This window comes from Sorex fumeus, unplaced genomic scaffold, assembly GCF_029834395.1.
Source record: "Sorex fumeus unplaced genomic scaffold, SorFum_2.1 ptg000044l, whole genome shotgun sequence".
NCBI classification, from domain to species: domain Eukaryota; kingdom Metazoa; phylum Chordata; class Mammalia; order Eulipotyphla; family Soricidae; genus Sorex; species Sorex fumeus.
Genome location: NW_026606101.1, coordinates 66,457,653 through 66,475,472, shown reverse-complemented (window position 1 = coordinate 66,475,472; position 17,820 = coordinate 66,457,653). Strand labels below are relative to the sequence as shown.

General features: G+C 39.0%; 1 protein-coding gene across 2 annotated transcripts in view; it reads left to right on the top strand.

The window, feature by feature from the left end:
* STAG1 (STAG1 cohesin complex component) overlaps positions 1-17,820 on the top strand; it is a 354,244-nt gene that overhangs the window by 214,123 nt on the left and 122,301 nt on the right. For both annotated transcript variants that reach the window (XM_056121608.1, XM_056121609.1), the window contains 2 exons: positions 5,191-5,342; positions 9,986-10,059. In XM_056121608.1, the coding sequence (XP_055977583.1) occupies positions 5,191-5,342; positions 9,986-10,059 (226 nt within the window). The remainder of the gene's footprint in view (positions 1-5,190; positions 5,343-9,985; positions 10,060-17,820) is intronic.

The window sequence follows — 17,820 nt, the reverse complement described above, 5'->3', positions numbered from 1 at the left end:
GATATTAACCCCTTATCTGATGGGTATTAGGTGAATAGATTTTCCAATTCCATGAGCTATCTTTGTGTCTTGGTCACTGTTTCTTCTGAGGAGCAGAAGATTCTTAGTTTAATATAGTCCCATATGATATCTGTGTTTCCACTTGCTTGGTCAGCGGTGTTTCATCTTTGAAGATGCCTTTAGCTTCAGTGTCATGAGGGTTTTACCTATGTTTTCTTCCATGTACCTTATGGATTCAGATCTGATGTTTGAGATCTTTAATCCATTTTGATCTGACTTTTGTGCATGGTGTTAGGTTGAGATCAGAGTTCATTTTTTTACATGTAGCTGTTCAGTTTTCCCAGCATCACTTTTCTTGCTCCATTTCACATTTCTTGCTTTCTTATCAAAGATGAGATAATCAATTCAGTCAGCTTAATCGATGGCTAAATACATAGCAATACTCCTACATTAAAAAAAATTAGGTAATCATGTATTTGAGAGTGTGTGTCAGGATATTCAACTATTCTATTGGTCTGAGGGTCTGTCTTTATTCCAGTACCAAGCTGTTTTAGTTACTACCGTTTTGGAGTAGAGTTTGAAGTTGGGGAAGGTGATGCCTCCCATCTTCTTTTTCCCAAGGATTGCTTTAGCTGTTCCTGGGGACTTAATGTTCCATATGAATTTCAGGAGTATTTTCAATGTCTTTGAAAAATGTCATGAGTATCCTTATAGGGACCTCATTAAATCTATATAATGCTTTAGGTAGTCTTTCCATTTTGATGATGTTAATTATTTCAATCCTTGAGCAGAGGATGTGTTTCCATTTCCTTGTGTCCTTTTATTTCTTAAAGTATCATTTTGTAGTTTTTCTGACACAGTTCCTTTACCTCCTTAGTTAAGGTGATTTTGAGGTACTTGATTTTCTGTGACATAATTGTTAATGGGATTTTTTTTAATATCACTTTATTTTTGTTCTTTAGCACAGCGGGTAGGGCGTCTGCCTTGCACGCAGCCAACATGGCCAACCCGAGTTCGATTCCTCCGCCCCTCTCGGAGAGCCCGGCAAGCTACCGAGAGTATTCGATATGCCAGACACAGTAACAACAGTCTCCAATGGAGACGTTACTGGGCCCGCTCGAGCAAATCGATGATCAACGGGAGGGCCTTTACTTTACTTTACTTTATCTGCATATAGGAAAGCCATGAACTTTTGGGTATTGATTTTGTAACCTGCCATTCTATTATACAAATCTGTTGTTTCTAGGAGATTCTTGGTAGATTGGTAGAGACTTTAAGGTTCTCTAAGTATAGTATCACATCATCTGCAAATAGTGAGGGCTTGACTTCTTCTTCTCCGATCTGGATGCTCTCAGTATCTTTTTCTTCCCTAACTGTTATGGTGGCTACTATATTGAATAGAAGTGGCAAGAGTGGGCAACCTTGTCTTGTTCCCGGTCTTAGAGGCTTGTTTTTTCCCATGGAGAATAATGCTTTCTGCAGGCTTGTGGTAGATGACTTTGACTACAGTGAGGAAAGTTCCTTCAATTTCCATTTTGTTGACAGTTTTTATCATGAATAAGTGCTGGATCTCCTCAAAAGCCTTTTCTGCATCTATTGATAATGATCATATTGCTTTTATCTTTTATTGATATAGTGGTGAATTATGTTGATTAACTTGCGAATGTTAAACCACCCTTGTATCCCCGGGATGAATCCTACTTGGTCATGGTGTATGATCTTTTTTAATGAGTTGTTAGATTCTGTTTGCTAATATTTTGTTGAGGATCTTTGCATCTGTGTTAATCAGGGATATCAGTGTGTAATTTTCTTTCTTTCTTTCTCTCTCTCTCTCTCTCTTTCTCTCTTTCTTTCTTTTTTTGGTGGTGGTGGTGGTGTCTCTGCCTGCTTTGGTATTAGGATGATATTTGCCTCATAGAAACTGTTTGGGAATGTTTCTGTTTATTCAATTTCCTGGAAAAGCTCTAAAAGGATTGGCACTAGGCCCTCTTTAAAGGTTTAAAAGAACTGACTAGTGAATCCATCTGGGCCTGGACTTTTCTTTTGGGGAAGACTTTTGATTACCATTTCAATTTGCTCAGTGGTGATGAGTCTGTTCAGGTATTCCAATCTTCTTGGTTCAGTCTTGGGAGGTTATAAGAATCCAGGAATTTATCTATTTCTCCAAGGTTTTTCTGTGTCATAAAGATTTTCAAAATAATCTCTGATGATCCTATGGATTACTGCAGTTTCTATTGTGATATGTCCCTTTGCATTTCTGATACTGTTTATTAGTTTCCTCTCTCTCTCTCTCTCTCTCTCTCTCTCTCTCTCTCTCTCTCTCTCTGTTTCTTTGTGAGTCTCACTAGTGGTTTATCAATCTTGTTTATTTTCCCAAAGAACCAGCTCTTGGTTTCGTTGATCTTTTGAACTGTTTTTTTGGAATTCCAGTTCAGTGATTTCTGCTCTAAGTTTGATTATTTCCTTCCTCCTACCTGGTTTGGGCTCCTTTTGTTGGTCATTTTCCAAGAACTTAAGCTGTGTGGCGAAGTTATTGATGCACGCCTTTTTTCTTTCCTGATGAGCATTCGTAGAGCTATAAACTTTCCAGCTTTTGCTGTATCCCACAAGTTCTGGTAGCTCATGTCCTCATTCTCATTTGTTTCCAAGAATCTTTCAGTTTCCTCTTTGTTTCCCTCTCTAGCCCATTAGCTGTCCAGTGGTGAGCTGTTTAATTTCCAGGTGTTTGATTTGATTCTCTATTTCTGTGTGTGATTCATTTCTGTTTTCAATACATCATGGTCTGAAAGGCTAGTTGATATAATTTCTGTCCTCTTAATTTTATGGAGTTATGCTTTATGGCCCAAAATGTGGTCTGTCTTGGAGAATGTCCCATGTGCACTGGAAAAGAATATGAATTTAGTTTTGGGGGGGAGATGAAAAGTATATATCTATAACTCTCTTTCCATTTCTTCCTTCAAATAAAGTATGTCCTTGCTGAATCAGATTGATCTATTGAGAGGACTTTTTGTACTTCTGAGGCAGTATATTGGATTGATGTATGAATGGGAAAGCACTAATTAGGCGTGTTGAGAAATCTCTGGTGAAAGACTGTTATTGTTTGAGTTTTGTTTTTGTCTTGAAGTCATAATTGGTACTGATCAGGAGCTACTCCTGACTTGTTGCTCAAGAGTTGATTCTGGTGTGCTCAAGGGACCATGCAGTGAGAGGGATTGAACCAGTCCTCCTGTATACACTAACTAAAGAATGTTTTGTTTTGGTTTTAAATGGGGTCTCAAACCCAGGGTTTTCAGAATTGCAAGGCAAGTGCTCTGCCGCTGAGTTATGTCTCTGACCCTACAGAACTACTTTCCAATGCCTAATTTGCAATGATATAATATTTTTGTAAAATGCAATGAGAAGGTTAGGTGAAAAATTAAAATGTTACTTTTTTAATAGATTCAAAAGAGATGATAATCTTCCTGATTATAAAAATTTCTGAAAAATTTTCAGAATGGTAACAAGTCATTTATAGTCTGCTCCTATCTACAAAAAATTGTGCAATTATTTGAATACTAGAATGAAGTTTGCCATTCAATCACCAACTATTAAAATACTTCGGCTAAATCCTCTGTGAAAAATGTAGAGAAACTACTAAAATAAGCCCCTTCCACAAGATCCAGACATAGTCTCTATAGGTTTATTTATAAATGCTTCTATTAGTGTTCACTCTATTCAAAAAAGTCATTTGTTAGATTTATGAGGATTTTGCCATCTCCAAATTGTTCCTATCTTTAAATTAGAAATCTTTCAATAGTTGTGTATTGGCTTATATGTTGAGATGTGTAGGTTGCAGACTTTTTTTTTTATTTCATTTTGGGTTGTTTTTTTTTTTTTTTTTTTTTTTTTTTTTTTGGCCACATCCAGCAGTGCTCAGGGAACTACCTCTGACTTTGTGTTCAGGGGTCACTTCTGGCAGTCCTCAGGGCCATATGAATTGCCAGGGATGGAACTTAGGGTTCCATGCAAGGCAAGTGCCTTAACTACTATACTGTCTCTCCAGACATTAGTGATTATTTTGTTTTTCATGTGTTTAGGATGAGAGGAGGCTTATTATACAATGACTGTTGTAGTCATTTTTGCGGGGCTGGAAATTTTTTTTTCTTTTTTGGGTCACACCAGCAATGCACAGGAGTTACTCTTGACTTTGCACTCAGGAATTACTCCTGGGGGTACTCAGGGGACCTTATGGGATGCTGGGAATCAAACCCAGGTTTGCCCGCGTGCAGAGCAAACTCCCTACCAGTTGAACTGTCGCCCAAGCCCCAACTGTTTTAGTCTTATTACAAGCTATTGCTAAATCGGTAAGATCTCTGAGTTGGGCATATTTTAAGTGTTCCAGATTTCTTTTGTCTTGAGATTTTCTTCTTTTTTTGGTAAATTAATTTAAAAATTTATTTTACCTCATAGTATAATTAAATACTCCAGTTATATTGTAAAAGTCTGGAAACAGAATGTACACAAAATTTTGTACATACCAGTTTTCTGTATATTCTTTACCTTCTCAATAATGAAAATAAATATGAATGGCCAACGTTTAAGATTTACAAATGTGATGAAAATTTAAATATACACTGTGAATGGGGAAATTAGGTCAACTGGGAAATTCTAAGTATATTTTTCTCATGAATTTTTAAAGTATAGTATTCGTCTTTTTTAAACCTTGGAGTTTTGCCATTCACAGAGAGAGAGAAGCATAGTTGTGGGTAAAGATCCTGAGTTCCAACAAGGTTTCTTTGTCACATGTGTCAAGGTATTACGGAAGCAGTTGTGTGTACCATACTGGAGGAAGAGAAATCTATTAGGCCTGATCATTGTGTCTGCTGAATATATATTTTAGCTTGAAAAAGTCACTTACTACTAAAATCCTTCATTCCTGTTATGAGGAGAGGAAGCTCTTGTTGAGGTTTAATGCTAATGAACCAGGGTCAGTGAGACAGAGAAATATGCAGACTAAGATGATAATTTTACTTTATAAATTTTTTTCTTTTCTCTTTTTCTTTGAAATTATGTCAAGATTGGAAATACAGAAATTAAATATTTTCTTCCTTCATCCATATGCTTTATAAATTTGTACTATCACTTTTTAATCTTTGGATGAAGGTCTGATTCATTCAAAGGTGAATACTATCTTCTGTCTTTATTTCTTAGCCATGAAGCTCATGACTGCACTGGTGAATGTTGCCTTAAATCTCAGTATTCATCAGGATAATACGCAGAGACAATATGAAGCTGAGAGGAATAAAATGATTGGAAAGAGAGCCAATGAAAGGTTGGAGTTGCTGCTTCAGAAGCGCAAAGAGGTAAGCTTCATGGTATTTGAGTCTCCTTTGTTTTAACAACACAGAGCAAAACGTCTTCCTTTCGGCCAGAACCGCCATCTTTCAGTAAATCCCCAAAATGATCAACACAAAGGAAAAGAGGGGGCACTCATTATATGTTCTCTAGACTTTTTAGCAAACATGGAGTTGTTCCTTTCGCCATGAACATGTGGGTATACAAGAAAGGTGATATAGAAAGGCAGAAAGGGAATAGGCACTTTCCAAAAAGGAATGCACCATGAAAGTTTTATGGCGAAACTGGAAGAGTCCACAGTGTTACCCAGCGTGCTGTCTGCATCATCCTTAACAAATAAGACCAGGGCAAGATTCTTGCCAAGAGAATTAATGTCCATATTGAGCGTATTAAGCACTCTAAGAGTCGAGACAGCTTCCTAACACAGGAGAAGGAAAATGATCAGAACAAGAAGGAAGCCAAAGAGAAAGGGACTTGGGTTCAACTGACGTGCCACCTGCTCCACCCAGAGCAGCACACTTCATAAGAACCAGTGGAAAGGAGCCGGAGCTGCTGGAGCCCATTCCCTAGGAACTCAGGGCAGGAGAGGTGTTTGCTTAAATAGAAAGAGACTCCTAGACTATAAAATACATATAGCAAAACTAATTTGTTTCATAATGATCTGCTGAAAGATTTGTGCTCTTAAAGTGTTTTTAGAAGTTACATTATTTGGTCTCACAGAATCATTCTACTAGTCTTCTAGTTAGATAACCCTGTCAGGCTCTAGACTCAGGAAGAACATTAAGTACTAATGTCAGAACTGGGGGCCAGCTGAGTATCACAGACCCATCCTAAAAGAAAAGAAAAAAAAGAAAAAGAAAAACAAAACAAGATTATAGTTAGCTGATAGATAAGGAATTTTGATGAATAAAACTGGTCCCAGTTTTACAATGGAATATTCATAATAGTGTTGAAAGTGACTTAATAAATACATTGTCAGCAGCTTTATAAAATAGAGGGCAAGATACTTTTAGTCTCATTACACAGTTTTCCTTGTATGTGAGTCTGTATCTAAATTTTTTCTTTTGCAAAACACTAATCATATTGGGTTGGTCACACTTCCTATTCCAGTACGACCACATTTTACCTTACTGCCACTGTCCTAGTTTCAAATGATTTGAGATATTGGGGATTAAAACTCTAGCATATGTTATTTTTTATTTAGAACATACACTTACTTGAGATATTATGGAATCAGTTTTGTAACTATGTTTTAGTAAGTGCTGTTCATCACACTGTATGTCTCATAGAAATAATTTTTTGTAAGTGTTACCCTAATCTAGCTTGATTCCTCACACTACATATGGTCCCCAAGCACCATCAGGTGTGACTTAAAACAAGTTATACTAATGTTATTGTTATTTTGGTTTTGGGGGCCACACAGTACTCAGGGATCATCTGGTAGATTATCAGAAGACTATCTGGGGTGCCAAGGATTAAACATGCAAGGCAAGCCTTGCCCCCTTTTGTATTCTTCCTACCCCTATTTTTATATACTAAATACAACAAATAAGTTTTTTGCTGTTATTTTGGGGCCACGCCTGATGATACCAGGGCTGACTCCTGGCTCTTCACTCAGGGAGTATTGCTGGCAGGCTCTGGGCCCCATATGGGGTTGGCCACATTTACAGCAAATTCTCTACCTGCAATATTGTCTCCAGCCCGCAGCACAACTTTTTAGAAAATTGCCATAATTTCAAGGATCCACTCTAAGGCAGTTCCGAGTTTACTTCAGTAAATCCTAAAACAAAGCATACAGTGAAAGTATAAAACTGAAGTAATTTTATTGTCACATTTTTACAGTAAAGGCGAACTTTTTTTTTTCTTTTTCTTTTTGGGTCACACCTGGCGATGCACAGGGGTTACTCCTGGCTCATGCACTCAGGAATTACTCATGGCAGTGCTCAGGAGACCATATGGGATGCTGGGAATCGAACTTGGGTCGGCTGCGTGCAAGGCAAACGCCCTACCCGCTGTGCTATCGCTCCAGCCCAAGGGAAACATTTTCCTAAGTGTTAATCCAGGAAAAGTTAGAATTCTCTTATTGATTGTGATTTTATTCTGAATGATGAATAAGCTCAATTTTTAGTTGTGCTGTTTGAAATAACTTTTTTGCTGTATTTAGTACTTCATTCTATCAATGATGTCTGATGAAAAATTATTTTGTGCCTCTCTTTTTATTTTTGCAACTTGTCTTAATATGTGTGTCAGGTCCAGATATAATCCTGTTAAATTTCAGCCATCTGTTGTACAGTATAGTAAGTTAGAAAAAGTTACTCAGAATGAGAATAACTAGAAATTAACAATTGTAACCAAAGCAGACTTAAAAAAGAAAAACCAAACCGGAGACACACTACTTATTTTTAAACCTTTTATTAAGTCTCTGGTAATCAGAAAAACATAATGTTGGCATAAAAAGACATATAGATCGCTCGATCAGAATGGAAAGTCCAGAAATAAACCGATGCTTGTATGGTCATTTAGTTTATAGTAAACTAGTTGAGTACAATTTAAAGAAAATATCTTCAATATAATTGTTTTGGAGAAATTCTGTGTTAAAGACTTGAACCTGGAACTGGGGCAATAGTGTAGTGGGTCGGGCGTTTGCCTTGGACGCAGCCGACCCGGATTCAATCCCCAGCATCCCATATGGTCTCCTGAGCACTGCCACGAGTAATTCCTCAGACCAGGGCCAGCAGTAATCCCTGTGCATTGCCAGGTGTGACCCAAAAAGAAAAAAAATGAAAATAAAGACTTGAACATAAGGGCAGAAACCCTACAACCCCTAGAAAATGTAGGTGGTCAATTCCCTGGCATTCTTGGTGATGGTTTTTTTTTTTTTACCCCAAAAGTAAAAACAAATATATGGTGCTAAAAAAGATCAAAGGTTTGTACAACAAAGGCAAAATGAAAAGGCAGCCTATGAAATGAGTGAAAATATTTGCAAATCACATATGCAGCTAAAAATATTTAAAAATTAAAGAACTGATACAACTCAGTGGCAGAAAACTGAAAACTATCTTGTTTAAATAGTGAATGGAGGACTTGACCAGATTTTTTTTTTCTAAATAAGACAGATACACAGATGGTCAGCTGTCACATGAACTCAATATACTCAGTATCATTTGTCATAAGGAAAATGATATGCAAATGCAAACCACAATGACATGTCACCTAACACTTGTTAAGTGATTTATAACAAAGATGAAAAATTACAAGTATTAATTAGGATGTTAGGAAAACTGTACCCATTGGTGGGAATGTACATTGATAAAACCACTATTGAAGACAGTATGGTGGTGATTCATAATAATGAAAATAGATCTATCATAGGATCTAGTAATTCCACTTCTTGATATTTAACAAGAGGGTTTTTTTTTCCCCGTATGTGGCAGTGCTCGGGACTTACTCCAGACTCTGCACTCAGTAATCACTCCTGACCAGCTCAGGGGATCATATGGATTGCCTGGGATCCAAACCATGTTGGTTGGATCAGCAGTTACCCTACACACTATACTATCTCTACAACCCCAGAAATGGAAACTCTTAATTCAAACCTATAGCTGCACTTCTTTGTTTATTCTTTGTAGTAACTAATGGAAACAGCTTGTGTTCATAAGGGGGTGAATACATAAAATATGTGTGTATGTACACAGATAAAGTTATGTAATAAAATGCTTTTATATAAAGAATGAAATGTTGCTATTTGTGACAACTTGGATGAACCTGAAAGTCTGTCAAGATTCCTGGTCTCATTTCCAAGTAGTATGCGTAGAGTCATCATCATGATCATAATAAGATTTTTATTTATGTGCTGACTAAGAAACGAGAGAGTCCCAGGACCCACTCCTCAAGTTCAGTTAACATTCTAGAAATGCACAACTCAAGGAGTCCATTTTCTCACTAATAGTCAGAAGAGATTGATAGAGCACAAGATATTCTTCATACCTTTCATATATATATTATATATATAAATAATATATATGAGCTTTTGTTCATCCCAGGAGCATTTTTTTCTAAGTGTACACAAAACCTAAGTACACTCTGATAGCTCTTCTTTTGCTCAGGAGATACTACTAGAAAATGACAAGGTCTTTGGGAGATAAGACCAGTGTGCATGGGAAATAATGCTGGCCATCTGAGTGAGTGGCTAAATAATACATTTTCATAAATCAATAGCAGTATGTTAAAATAAGAGAGAAGCAAAAGTCCCGTTTCTTACATAGACTCTAAAATAACAACAACAACTAAAAAACTGAGCTCAGTTACAGAAACAGATTGGCGGTTGCCAGACAGATGTGATGGGGAAATATGTCATAGAGAGTCATTAATAGTACTATAGTTAATAGTGCTGTAGTATTGAGAAGAGTAGACTTGGAAAGTTTCCATCACAAGAGAAAATTTTTTGTAGACCTGTTTTCATGTATGTTAAATAGACAATGCTGACCATTTTGCATTGTTTGCAGGTATCATTATCTTGCATACCTGAAACTAATTTTATGTCATTCTATAAGTTGTATTCATTTAATGACTTAATAAAAGAAATTTTCAAAAATTGGAGCTATAATTTTAATAAAAATCAGTACTTTAATGTGTTTTTTTTTAATTTCAGCTGCAAGAAAATCAGGATGAAATTGAAAATATGATGAACTCTATTTTTAAGGGTATATTTGTTCATAGATACCGGTAAGGAACTTAAAATCATGGTAGATTCTTTACTTAAATAATGTATGCCTTCTTGTGGTCATTTGTTTTGCTTTGTAGATGTGGAAAGCACTTTGGATAAAAAAAAGTAATGTAGCCATCATGAAATTGTTACTGAAGTTCAGTTGTTTGTTGCTTGAAATTCAGTTACTGGACGGATAAGGTTTGATCGGAAGCATTTGGGCTATGCAGGCTTAGTCAACTGAGTTAACTGAGATCTGTTTATAATCATTCAAAACCATCTTACCCTCAGTTTGTCTATAGGATTCATATAGGGCTGGTTTGGCAAGTATGTGAGAAGTTAAAATATGGAGAGTGGGTCAGGTCCCTTTCGAGACTATCCAGATGTCAGTTATTTAATGAATCCTGGAGAGAAGTGGGGGTAAGTATAGTTTGTTACATGTAATACTTTGAGAGAATATGGTTAAATAACTTCCATCTTCTCTTCAGGATCTATATGATAATCTTTAGGAATCTTTCGAGAGAGCATGGGTATTTGCTCTTTGCCCCGTCCATAACTGGACCAGGTTTGACATTAAACAAAGTTCATGAGAACTTTAGGATTGAGAGAAGTTTTTTTTTGTTTTCCTTTTTTTTCTGGGCTGGAGCGATAGCACAGCGGTAGGGCGTTTGCCTTGCACGCAGCCAACATGGCCGACCCGAGTTCGATTCCTCCGCCCCTCTCGGAGAGCTCGGCAAGCTACCGAGAGTATCTCGCCCGCACCGCAGAGCCTGGCAAGCTCCCCGTGACGTATTCGATATGCCAGACACAGTAACAACAAAAGTCTCCAATGGAGAGGTTACTGGGCCCGCTCGAGCAAATCGATGAACAACGGGAGGGCCTTTATCTTTATCTTTTATCTTTTTTTCTATTTTTGGGTCACACCAGGCAATGCACAGGGGTTACTCCTGGCTCTGTATTCAGGAATTGCCCCTGGCGGTGCTCAGGGGACCATGTGGGATGCTGGGAATCGAACCCGGGTCTGCTGCGTGCAAGTTAAACGCCCTACCTGCTGTGCTATTGCTCCAGCTCTGGACTGAGACGTTTTAAGGAGTTCATAAGTGGAAAAAAAGATCAAGTCTGTAATACTTGTTCTCTTGTCTTATTATTATGGAGGAAATTGTACCCTTGCCACATAATTCCACATTTAAAATATATCCTGATTAAAAAATCTTTGTCTTGGTTTTTACTAGTGGAATCACGACCATCCAGTTGTTCGTCAGTTGCCTCGAGCAGGCCCCAGTAGCGTCTCCTTCGTCCTACCCTGAGATTTTTGAAAATGTGCCATATTCAAGGCTCTTTCAGGGTTAGGAGAATGAGACCCATCTTTGTTATTGGTATTTGGCATATTGGGTACGCCACAGTTTTTGCCAGACTCTGCTTCCAGGATCTGGGTTTTATAGTTTCTGGGTCTTGGCTGTTGATGGGATTACACGGCGCCAGGGGGCCAGTTGGTGGGTGTGACCCCTGCCTACTGGAATATGGAGGATCTGGGTGGAGGACTAGTTTGATTCCTCCGCCCCGCTCGGAGAGCCTGGCAAGCTTTCTCACCCGCACAGCAGAGCCTGGAAAGCTACCCGTGATGTATTCGACATGCCAAATACAGTAATAGAATATGTATGTATTAAAGATTTTAATTAGCATGGCCTTAATAAAACACTGTTGTTTTATATTTCAAAAATTTAGCTTCTGGGCTGGAGCAATAGCACAGTGGGGAGTGCGTTTGCCTTGCACGCGGCCAACCTGGGTTCAATTCCCAGCATCCCATATGGTCCCCTGAGCACCTCCAGGACTAATTCCTGAGTGCATGAGCCAGAAGTAACCCCTGAGCATCGCCAGGTGTGGCCCAAAAAGAAAAAAAAATTAGTTTTCGACTATCTACTGTGTACTATTCATCTTCCATAGTTCTGTTAACCAATATCTTCTAAATATGCCTTTGAACAGTGACAGAAGTAAACATTAAAAATTACCACTGCCGGGGGGCTGGAGCAGTAGCACAGTGGTTAGGGTGTTTGCCTTGCACACAGCTGACCCGGCTTCGGTTCCCAGCATCCCATGTGGTCCCCTGAGCACCACTAGGGGTAATTCCTGAGTGCAGAGCCAGGAGTAACCCCTGTGCATCACCATGTGTGACCCAAAAAGGGAGAAAAAAAAAATTACCACTGCAGATAATAGAACACCTTTGTAATGCCACTCATTTTTATTATTAAAGTTTTTATAGCATCGTGATTTACAAAGTTTACTTTGTACTGTTCATAATACTTTTGTTTCAGGCATGCAGTTTTCGAACACGAATCTTAGCACTGTTGTGACCTACCCCTCCACCAGTGTCCTTTCACTCCCACCCCCCAGCCTGCTCCTTTAGGCAGCCACATCACAATTTCACTTCGTAGTGCTTGCTACAAACGACAAATGAAATCACCAGAAAATAGATCACAAAAGTCAGTTTATGATGATTGATTAGCTATATCTATTAGTGGTGTTCCTAAAGACATTGAGGATTTACTAAGCTGATTGGTGTTGCTTAAGCTTTCTTCATTGTCTTCCCGCAATGAGCCTGGCAATGCCACTCTTCTTTATATTCATCTAGATGTATAAATGAGAAGCACAGATTTTTTTTTTAATTTTTATTAGTGAAACACCATGAGGTACAATTGTAGACTTACAAATTTTTGTGCTTGGGTTTCAGTTATACAATGATACAGTACCATCCCTCCACCAGTGTCCATTCTCCATCATTTACATTTTTTTTTTAATTTTTGTTAGTGAAAAACCATGAGGTACAGTTGTAGATTTACAAATTTTTGTGCTTGGGTTTCAATCGTACAATGATCAAACACCCATCCCTCCACCAGTACCCATTTTTCCACCACCACGGGTCCCAGTATCCCTCCCACCTCCCATCCCCCCGTCCCACCCTGCCTCTGTGGCAGGGCGTTCCCTTTTGTTCTCTCTCTCCTTTTGGGTGTTGTGGTTTGCAAAAGAGGCATTGAGTGGCAATCATGTTTGGTCTGTAGTCTACTTTCAGCATGTTTCTCCCATCCTGGGAGGATCCTCCCAATACGCTTTGTTTGGTGCTCCTTTCTCTATTTGAGCTCCCTTTTCCCCTAGAGTATGTGGCTGGCCTCCAAGCCATGGAGCAAAACTCCTGTACTAATCTCGGCCATTGTTGGGTGTTAGTCTCCTATTTTGTTACTTTATGTTCCCCAGATGAATGCAATCTTGCTATGTCTATCCCTCTCTTTCTGACTCCTTTCGCTTAACATGATACTTTCCATGTAATACCATTTGTATGTAAATTTCATGACTTCATCTTTTTTAACAGCTACATAGTACTCCATTGTGCAGATGTACCAAAGTTTCTTTAACCAGTCATCTGTTCTTGGACACTCAGGTTTTTCCCATATTCTGGCTATTGTAAAGAGTGCTGCAGTGAACAAACAAGTGCAGATGTCACTTCAACTAGACTTTTTTGCCTCTCTGGGATATATTCCCAGGAGTGGTATTGCTGGGTCAAATGGGAACTTGATTTCTAATTTTTTGAGAATCATCCACACTGTTTTCCAGAAGGGCTGAACCAGTTGTGTGTGTGTGTGTGTGAGAGAGAGAGAGAGAGAGAGAGAGAGAGAGAGAGAGAGAGAGATCTGGCTTGTTGGGACATGTATTGAACTGGAGGCAAAGCAACATAAAAGGAGAGTGAGTAAACCACCACTGATCTCATTCATTTGTGATTATAGTGAAATGTTGCATTGAGAGGATGGGCTAGAATGTTTTCCACCAACAATTGATTGAGGGTTCACTTCTCTTCACTTTCCCTTCAGTACTTGGGGTTTTTTTTTTTTTTTTGCATTTTGCGTTTTGGGTCACACCCAGACATGTTCAGGGGTTACTCCTGTTTCTGCACTCAAGAATTACTCCTGGCAGTGTTGGGGGACCATATGGGATGCTGGGAATCAAACCCAGGTTGGCTGCATGCAAGGCAAACGCCCTACCCTCTGTGCTGTCACTCCAGCCCCTGTATTTATACTTTCTGCTCTTTGAAATATTCCATTTTTACATTCTGACAGGTGTCAGGTAGTATCTTACTCTTATTTTGATTTGTTTTTCCCTGATAATCAGCGATAATCAGCTTTCTTTTTCTTCTTAAGAGTCTGTTCATATCTTTGCATTTTTTCATGGGGGTTTCTTGTTGCACAATCCTGTAAATTCCTTGACTATCTTATCTCAGCCATTTGTTGACTACTTTCTCCTCTTTTTTTTTTTTTCTTTTTGGGTCACACCTGGCGATGCACAGGGGTTACTCCTGGCTCTGTACGCAGGAGTTACTCCTGGCAGTGCTCAAGGGACCATATGGGATGCTGGGAATAGAACTTGGGTCAGCCACGTGCAAGGCAAAAGCCCTACCCGCCGTGCTATCTCTCCAGCCCCTACTTTCTCAATATTAGATAAAGTAGGGTTTTTTGTGTGGGTTACTAGGTTTCTTTTGCCCTATGGAAACTTTTTACTTTGATGTTTATTGGTTTAGCTTTGCTTTGGTCTTTGCTGAGTTTTAAAAGACTTAACTAAAGCCAGTTTCACCTATTGTTTTGCCTGTGTTTTCTGGGATCAAATATCCAAAATAGGTTAAGATCTTTAGTTGATTTTGCAATTTCTTTTTTGGCATTGTTTTTCATTTTCTAATCAAAATTTTGTTAAGCACATTTTTTTCCTTTTTGGGTCATACCCAGCAATGCCCAGGGGTTACTCCTGGCTCTGCACTCAGGAATTACCCCTGGCGGTGCTCAGGGGACCATATGGGATACTGAGAATCGAACCCGAGTCGGCCACATGCAATGCCCTTACTGCTGTACTATTATTGCTCCAGCCCCTAAGCACTTTATTTTTAAAAAAAATTACACTGTAGCTCTAGGGCTGGAGCGATAGCACAGCGGGTAGGGCGTTCGCCTTACACGCGGCCAACATGGCCGACCCGAGTTCGATTCCTCCGCCCCTCTCGGAGAGCCCGGCAAGCTACCGAGAGTATTCGATATGCCAGACACAGTAACAACAAAGTCTCCAATGGAGACGTTACTGGGCCCGCTCGAGCAAATCGACGATCAACGGGAGGGCCTTTTACCTTTTATTTTTGCTTTTTGGGTCACACCCGGTGATGCTCAGGGCTTATTCCTGGCTCTGCACTCAGGAATTACTCCTGGCAGTGCTGAGAATTGAACCCGGGTCGGCTGCGTGCAAGGCAAACACCCTACCTGCTGTACTATCACTCCAGCCCCTATACAGCTTTTTCTAATACATACTTAAACATTGTTGCTTCTCAGAAGACTTTCTATACCACTTCCACTCCTCTCCATCATTTATTTTGCAGTGTTTCTGTTTTCAAGATCCTGATAATCTTGAAATTTGCATCTTAGTTACCTTTTTTATAATTATGATTTCTAATTCTTACTTACAATATAGCAGTTTGACTTTTTAGTAACTCCTTACAAAAAAGTTACATTCTTTTTTTAGGCTTTATTTTTAAATGCTATATAATTATCTGTTAAAGGAAAATGTAATTTTTAAGCCAAATAGGAAGAAATATTTTGAGGCATGAATTCATTATGTGGAACCAGGTTGGCACCCATAATCATGTCTCACTCTAGAGCTATTCTCAGATTCCTTGTCCCTGAAAAATAATTGTAAATGTCAAAACATCCAGGAGTTATTCTCCAAATTTTGTACTGCAGGCATTTTAATTCAGTGCATTTGTTTTCTAAAAAAGAATATATAAGGTTAATATGAAAAACTTTTAATTAAAATTTGTGAGGTCCCTGCTGAGAGACTAGGGATAGGAGGAAGTGTCCCTTCAGGCCTGCAGGGCAGTGGGGCTGGAGAGAGTTGGGAACAAACTCCAGCCACTCTTTATGTACTGGGTACTCGCCAAACCTACTGCTCTCCTTTCTGCTCCCTAGTCTTCTCACTTCTGCCTCTCCAGGCAGCATGCCTCCATTTTCTTTGTTACTGTTCCACCTCCTATTCTGTTCTTCCTAATTTCACAGCTGTTCCCCAGTTTTTTCCCCTGTCCCTGTTTTCTTTCTTCTTCCTAGCCAATCCTGTTCTCTCTCCTTTTGCCTCTGTATCTGTCCTACTCCTTGCATTCCAACCTAATGCTTTCTTATGCCTCCCCTTCTGATTCCTGGGCTTCCTTAGAATCCCCTTCTTTAAAAAAATTTTTTTCCTCATCCTCCCCACAACCCTGTCGAGACAGTTCTTCCCCTTTTTTAAAAATTTGATTGGGGAGGGAAAGTGGTGGGCCACAGCTGATGGTACTCAGGCTTACTTCTGGTTCTGTGCTCAGGGTAGCTATGTGGTAGCTGGGATTGAACCAGCATCAGCCACATCAAAGACAAGCAGATACTAAGTAACCCCTGAACAATTACTACAGCAAAATTCCCTGTAGAACAAAATAGTGTCCTTTTTGATGATCAAGAATCAAATATTTGATATATTTGGATCAAATACTTGATACAGTATCAAGTCAAAACCAGTCATTTTTTAAATATTATATGTGTTAGAAACAATTTACTAAATTCCCTGCACTTAAAGTAAGAATTGGTCTCCAACGAGGCCATAATAAAGGCTTTGAACAAGTTTCAAAACCTGCACAAAGAAGCTGTAATTTTATGCTATAATCTGTGATTACATGTAGAGAATGATTAGCTGGTCAGTGTCAGTAGACATAGTAGATTGGGGTTTCATAACACAAAAGGAGATAAATTATCTAGGAATTTGTGACAGCGTAGCCATTGTTGGACCTAGTCCAAAATGTGGAGCTCAAAAAGATAATTACATTTTTTAATTTACGGTATGTGGCTTAAGACTGGCATCTGGGACTGGAGAGCGTTCCATGGACTGGAGTACATGCTTTGCATGCTGGAGGCCTGGGTTGGGTTTCTTTCACCCTGAGCACCATTGGGAATGACCCCTAAACATTGACCCAGTAGTAGCCTCTGAAAGTATAAAAACAAAAGACAATAACAAAAAGTCTGAACTCTGAAGTAGGTAACAATTGGGATTCCAAGAGCACGGGCTAATACCAAAATATTGGCAGTGTACACAGAAAGGCTATATCCCAAAAACATAAATTTTTAGGAATCTAGTAGGTGAGTAAAAAAGTCATTAGAAAATCGGCTTAGATTTAGAGTTGTTTATGAAGGATTTGGGAACTGGGTAGATAACTCAGAGGACTCGTGCACATGCTTTGCATGTGGAGGCACTGCTGACAGTAACCTTGAGTATCACTAGTTGTAGCCTCTATGTCGAAAAGAACAAATAAGAACAAACTGGGGGCTGGAGAGATAGCACAGCGGGTAGGGCGTTTGCCTTGCACGCAGCCAACCCGGGTTCGATTCCCAGCATCCCATATGGTCCCCTGAGCACTGCCAGGGGAAATTCCTGAGTGCAGAGCCAGGAGTAACCCCTGTACATCGCTGGGTGTGACCCAGAAAGCAAAAAAAAAAGAACAAACTCTAAAATATAAAATAGGATTTTGACTTTATTTCCTTACTAAACATAGTAATAAACTTTTTGTTTTTGATCCTTGAGAATTAGCCTCCAATAATCTCAGCACCAGTAGCAATGATAATAGTCATGGTTATATAATAGAAGAATGGTTGAGCTGTGTACATGTGCAGTTACTGTGATTAATGACACTAGTTTCGGCTTTTGCGGGGCATTTTTGGCTTTTTTCATTTTTAATAATTATT